General features: G+C 44.3%; 1 protein-coding gene across 1 annotated transcript; it reads right to left on the reverse strand.

Moving 5' to 3' along the window:
* Positions 1-1,130: 1,130 nt before the first annotated feature.
* On the reverse strand, positions 1,131-4,701 carry LOC133923869 (uncharacterized). Its single transcript, XM_062369148.1, has 6 exons — positions 3,835-4,701; positions 3,582-3,753; positions 3,043-3,225; positions 2,870-2,953; positions 2,131-2,212; positions 1,131-2,030 (listed from the first exon to the last, which is right to left on the reverse strand). The coding sequence occupies exons 1-6, from the start codon at positions 4,101-4,103 to the stop codon at positions 1,591-1,593; spliced, it is 1,230 nt and encodes a 409-aa protein (XP_062225132.1). The 5' UTR covers positions 4,104-4,701; the 3' UTR covers positions 1,131-1,590.
* Positions 4,702-6,383: the final 1,682 nt, after the last annotated feature.

Genomic DNA, 6,383 nt, shown 5'->3' on the forward strand with positions numbered 1-6,383 from the left:
CCAGTTTATTTTAACTTCCGACTTCTGCCAGTAGCAGAAACAGAACCAAAAACATAAAACAAATAGGACCTAACACAACCTGAATTTGCCCCAAGCCGGACCGAGCCCAAGTCCAAGCTAGCCCAAACTGACATTTCCGCGTCATGCCACATTGCACTGAGACTCTGGTCGGTTTTGCAATGGTTGGTCTGCCATTTACATTCTCCCTTCATATGCTATCCTTGGAGAAGCAGGAGTCCAAGGCTTCAAACGTACATCCACGTGGAAGGAGCAATATTTACATACTCCCTTCCGTCGTCAAAAGTGATGTTGACAAGGTCCCCAAAACACTGCGATGAACTTTTGAAATAGCTGCAAATACTTTGACATGGACTGAGAATATTAGGACCGATTAACGCTGATATGTCATATATATGATGCAAAGTACAACTTAAACATTATCTGACTAGTTCGTGCTGGAAGTAGTACCTCCCGGTTGCTTTCCGGGAAGCAACTTAAGCTTCCCGTGTTTCTGAATTTGCCATTAACGTCAACATTGTACTGCCGAATCCTTGAACAAGTATTAGACATTGGTCATCACACATGACATTGCCAAACATTCACCTTTTTTTCAGTGAGCAACGTCAACATCATTTTCCTTGGAAGGCCAGTGTAGAACTGATGCCGTCTGAAAAGTAGCTTAAAATTTTGAGACATAAGCAGAAGAATTACAAGGTGTTAAGCAATGTTCATTCCCATGTTGAGGCCTGCTTTTTGGTCTGCTTCAGAAAGGTTGGATGGACTAGGGAGTTCTTGCAACAAAGCTGAAGGGAGGAAAAGAAAAAGAAAGATGGGGAGAACACGTCAAGTACCAGTCTCACATGAACCAATCATACGTATACAATACTAATACGCTAGTTATACTAATACTTCTTGTTATTATACTTTACTTTATGGAAATAGAGAATAAAAATACTAAAGGATGGTCATGATTTATGATGATAACATGAACAAGTTAAACTTGCCTACTCCGAAGCAAGAAGTTGGGAAAAAAAAATACAGTGCCCAATTGGATACGGATTTCCCTGAAGAATATTCTGCAAGAGTGCCAAGAGGTCACCATTCAATCCCATATGGACAAACAATAGCTATTAGTGACAAAATCTAGAATTCTTGTTACTAGCTACAAAATAGCACTAGATTTTATAGCACCTCAGAAATGAACCTTATACAATGTACATCATACAATTGTTTTCCTGTCTCAACTCTCAAACTGTCTCATATTATTATAATTCTAACCTAAACAGCTAGTTCTAAACCTCAGTAACTGCAGTAACAGCATTATGATCTAGTCTGCTCACAGATACTTCTTTTTCGCTCTAGATCTTTTTCTTTTTCCCTTTCGGAATGCACATAATCTATTTTCTGAACTGATCTAGCACGAGCAGACCAGACCTTATCTGCAACACGAGCATTTCTGATCTGAAGAACTGGATAAGGATTGATGTGCATCCTCTGTTGTGCTTCGCTACAAAAGATTGTATACGACACTTCTACACATAGCTCTAGATGATAATCACGTATCACTCTATGGTGCCTGGCTTCATCTACCTATCTCCTTCCTGGTCCTGCAAACCTTCTTGCGGTGCCGAATATAACAGCCTTTGTCAACAATCCATGGTCAAAGGTGCAAGCCAGGGCAACTGCACCACCTATCATGAGTACTTTGGGTATGTTGCATGTCCAATGCTTTGGTTTCTCAACCTCTGTGTTGGTGCTTGTTGAACTGGCCTCGGTGTTGTCTTCTGTGATGAGCTCATTGACGTTGAACTTTGTGGTGACATGTGCCATGGCAGTGCATTTTGAAAGAGGCTCACCAGCGGTCCTTGCAACTTGGTATGCCCGAAGGCCAGGCTCTATCTTTTTGATGCAGCCCCACATCCCCTGCCGGACGCCAAGCTTCACAAGTTCCCATGGAATCCCCATATCTTCATGATGGAACAACAGCACCTCACATGCTGTCATTGCACCATCACCTTTTCTTGATTCAACTGATGAAAAAAAGAAACAAGTATAAGTTCTACTTACATGGTCTGGCAAAATTTTGGTATCATACAAAGATTACAATGGTGCTGTAACTTGGTATAGTACCTGGACGGACACACCAACTAGAGTAGTACAAGTCCACACGACGAGGTTTGTTGTGTCTTGGGACAGAGGGACGGGGCACACCCTGAAACATGACATGAAAGGTTTCGTGACATCAGTTCATGTAGTTACAGCAACATTTTCAACAATCAACTGATATCGGTAACTTGAGATGATAAATGATAGTGCTTTTCCGGTAACCAGTGGGCAGAGGACAAAAAAAAAGGTAATTTAAACTCAGTTACAAATTCACAAAAAAGATAAAATCATGGCATTATCATGTGCAACTACAGTACCTTGTTCTGTGGGCAAACACAGAACACTGAAAAGTGAAACTTCCTTTTTCAAAAACATAAAAGGTAGGAAGTTTAATCTAATGGTTTTCCTAGTGGGACAAGCATCTCGACCACTGGAGTGGATGGTCTGGAAACATAGAATAACCTAGATAACAAGGCTCAAAGCAGTTTTGTCTGCCCTACTGCAATGACTGGACGGCATAGATACACAGCTTACTACATCATATAAGTGATACATCAACTCATTATAATAAACTACAAAAAGCACCACTAAAGAGTCTTCTTCATGCAAAAAGGAACTAATGGAGCAGATAGGAACAAATTCCAGCTCAAAGTCATTGCTTAAAAGGAAAGCTAGACGTGGCTGTAAATGCGATCACAGGCTTCAGAAGTTTGTTTTAATATTAGCATGTCAACAGATGAAGCTATGCCATTTCGTCCCATACCTTGGTTACACAGTAAAACGTCTTTCCACTTGCCCATATTCTGCGACCAATGATATACTCCCTGTCACTGCAGAAGAACGGGAACTGCAAAGCAAAACTATTCACTGTAAGCAAACATAAGACTTGCCATACTTTCAACAATTAGCACCAGAGATATCATGCCAAGAACTCACCTTCCTGACCCACCGGACAACCATTGTTCCAGTCTTGGTGCACTCCTCCAATGTCTCGTGCTGAAGAAGCATATCATCCCAACCGTTCTTAATCCGAAACTCATCATCCCAGAAGAAATCCCTGACAACCTCTGGCGATGTGTCCTCAAAGATAGTGCTGGTGCGGTACTGTGGCGGGCCATTCTGGAACGAAATAAACCACAAAACACATCAATTCTCAGCTCTAGCGTCTTCCATGCGCTTAATACAGTAAAACCCACACAATTATATTCCAGGTACAGCTAATCATAAGAAACATTTGTCTGACACTCGAAATCAAGAAACACCGCAACTAAAGTAAATTTGAAAAGATTGCATACATGTTCTACTGAATTCTAAGCATTCAACACCATCTTTCTTAAATCAATCTTAGATAGGCCATAGGCCAAATTCTTCAATTATACACTTATTCAAGTTGGTGAAGTTCTTCAATTATATACTTATTCAAGTCAAACTAGAACTCTAGCTAAATCTTAATTTGAAGGCACACTGCTACATACCTCTGGGTCTCTCCGCCAGGCTTGGTACCTCATCGTTGGCAGTGTGCGCTCCATCATGTGAATCCACGACGGCGCACCGTCCTTCTCCTCGACCAGCCGCCAGAGGTGCATCAAGTCTCCGGTGTTCACCGCCAATTGCTCTTCCTGCGGCGCGGCGGCAGCCACCTCAGTTCTGCACGCATCAAAGCAGCACTTCCTTTACACACAATTCAGGTAAAATCGCAAGCACCAGCACATCCAACGAACACCTCACCTTGGTACGACGGCCGCCGTGTCGCGTCTAGAGACCTCGGCGGCGGCTGTGGCGCGCGACGGCGGAGGCGGCGCAGGAAGGTGTGCCGCCTGCTGGCCGTTCTCGCCGACGACGACCCCCGCCCACCTTGGGCGCCACGCCCAGCCGATGAGCAGGCCGACGAGCGCGGCGACCCAGAGCGGCGCGGCCCGAGCAGCGAGCTCCAGGGCAGCCCCGCCGAGGGTCTGCTGCCGGAAGATCCCCAGCAACAGATCGGCGAGCACCGACATCTCACTTTCGCAACTAAGTCCGCCACAAACCCTCAGAAAAGATCCGATATTGACCCAGGAAACCCTCGAAAACAGTCTTTTCCGACCAATTCGGCGAAGAAACCTCAAAATTACCCAATCTTCGCAGTAAAGTAACTCCGAATAATCGATCTCCGCGGACGGAGAACACAAGAGAAGAGTTTTGGGTATATGAATTAGATTCTTGGTCGCGCCAAAATCTCTTTTCTGTTCCGGATGCTGAGTAATGGGGAGCGGACTCACTCACACATGGAGCCTCTCCTTGGACTACTACCAGTGGACAACAAGAGAAGAAAGCGAGAGGATAACGAGCAGGAGGAGGGGGAGGGAGCCGGAAGAAAAATTGAGAGGCTTGGGGTGGAGGCGCGGAACGTGTGGCGGAGGCGAGGCGGGAGATGCGTGGGGGACAAGGATTGGAGTCTCTCGCGGCCTCGGGTTCTCTGCTCTGCAGCCAAAAAGAAAAAAAGAAACGCCGAGGGGAGATTTCGCGAGAAAAAATCGAATTGGCAAGAGGAAGAAGACACGGCGGGGGAGAAGGGAGCGAGGAGGGGATTGATGGTGATCGCGAGGGGCTCAGCGGGTGGGGGAGGAATTGATATAGTAGTGGGCGGAGTCGATTATGCATTTCTGCTCGCGATCCTCGTGTTTTTTTTGCGGTGGATGGTGGTCGGTAGTCAGGGTAGGGCCTGGATCACTCGGTTTCTTCAGCTTCCTTTACGACCAGGGCGCCGGAATGTGCACGGCGGAGGCATGCAGAGCACGAGCACGCGCACCGTGGAGCATTGGCGGACAAACCTGGGTATGCGGTTGCATACCTAATTTTTTTAATATATTAGACATATCAGAGTCTACATTGTTAATTTGACTTAAAACTTACAACTTTACTCTTCATCAGGTTCCGTTGTTGATTCATCCTCACTTCTACATGTTCTCATCGCTTATAGCCCACACAAACAGTACATAATTACTCAGCAATCTAATTAACCTTTATTAATTCGCTCCCTCGCAATCTTACATATTCAACATAAAAATTCTGGACGTGGAGGCATGCAGAGCACGCGCACCGTGGAGGCATGCGGACCACGAGGACCGAAGAATTCAGGCTTCAGCCGCGTGGCCTCAACTACAGACAGTGGAAGTTCCACGGCTGAACACTCTATCACTATTCATCAGAGTCACAAACGTCAGTCTAAATGTCTAAACTATCGCTATTCATTATTTACCATCCAACTCAAACATATAGATAGGACACAGACGTTCTATAAGGGGAAGTTACCGATGTCGCTGTTGATGATTGAGAAGGCAAAGAGGCATGAATGCAGCAGATCCTACACGATACGAGGTGCATTTTGGGACTTTGTTGACTCTTAGAATTGAAGTGGTATTGGTCTACGTAGAATGGTAGGATCGTGGTTCTACCATGCTCCTCGCGACGAACTGTAGTATATGTCAAACAAGACAATAGACGAAGTGTAAAATATATGTTGTATCTTTTGATTACCCATGCTTTACAACGTAGCAACTTATTTATTATAGTGTTAAACGATAAATTTATCTTGACCCTCACTCACGTCCTCTCATCTCTTGCTGAGTTCCAAAACCAACCCTCAGCTCCGAAACCAGCCACTTGATACCCTGGAACTCTTAAAAATGTCCAAATCTCTTGCTTTGAACTATTATGGGTTTGGATGATGTGGCATCCTAACAGTCAACATTATGTTGACGTGTCATTTTAACAAGCAATAGCAAATCTGAAAAATTGCAATGTCGACTATTAGACCACGCATTAAAGACGAAATATTAGAAGGGGAAGCTTTAGATTTGAACTTGTTTTCTTTTTCAAAACCAAATTTGTAGGAGGGTTGAATTTTTTTTACCTCGGGTAAAAGCTGAGGAGGTGAAATGGATTTTAATACATTGAACAGCGGACAATACCACGTAACTAGGATAAGAGATAAGCAAGACTATTTCAATAAATTAAACAGCGGACAGTGCCACGTAACAAGTGCAAGAAATATCTAAATAATCGTTGTTTAATAGGGTTTCAACTGGACCAGATCATTTGCCTTCTGACTCATCAATTGATTATTAGTTAAATGTCATATCTTACTATGAAATAATAAATGTATGTAAAAAATGGCGGCTACAGAGGGGATGGGGATGGTGGTTGCGTATGTGTGGCGGGGAAGAGGATGGGAGGCGAACCATGTAGTCAGCCGTTGGATCGAACACGAACGGTCCAGATGGAACCTAGTGCAGGCA

The sequence above is a fragment of the Phragmites australis genome, chromosome 7, assembly GCF_958298935.1.
Source record: "Phragmites australis chromosome 7, lpPhrAust1.1, whole genome shotgun sequence".
Lineage (NCBI taxonomy): Eukaryota > Viridiplantae > Streptophyta > Magnoliopsida > Poales > Poaceae > Phragmites > Phragmites australis.

Excerpts from the sequence above, each read along its gene's own strand:
- LOC133923869 (XM_062369148.1), bottom strand. The coding sequence starts at position 4,103 with ATGTCGGTGCTCGCCGATCTGTTGCTGGGGATCTTCCGGCAGCAGACC. Across the intron at positions 3,226-3,581 it reads CCTGGCGGAGAGACCCAGAG|AATGGCCCGCCACAGTACCG; the intron begins GTATGTAGCAGT and ends ATTTCGTTCCAG. Across the intron at positions 2,954-3,042 it reads TTGTCCGGTGGGTCAGGAAG|TTCCCGTTCTTCTGCAGTGA; the intron begins GTGAGTTCTTGG and ends TTTGCTTTGCAG.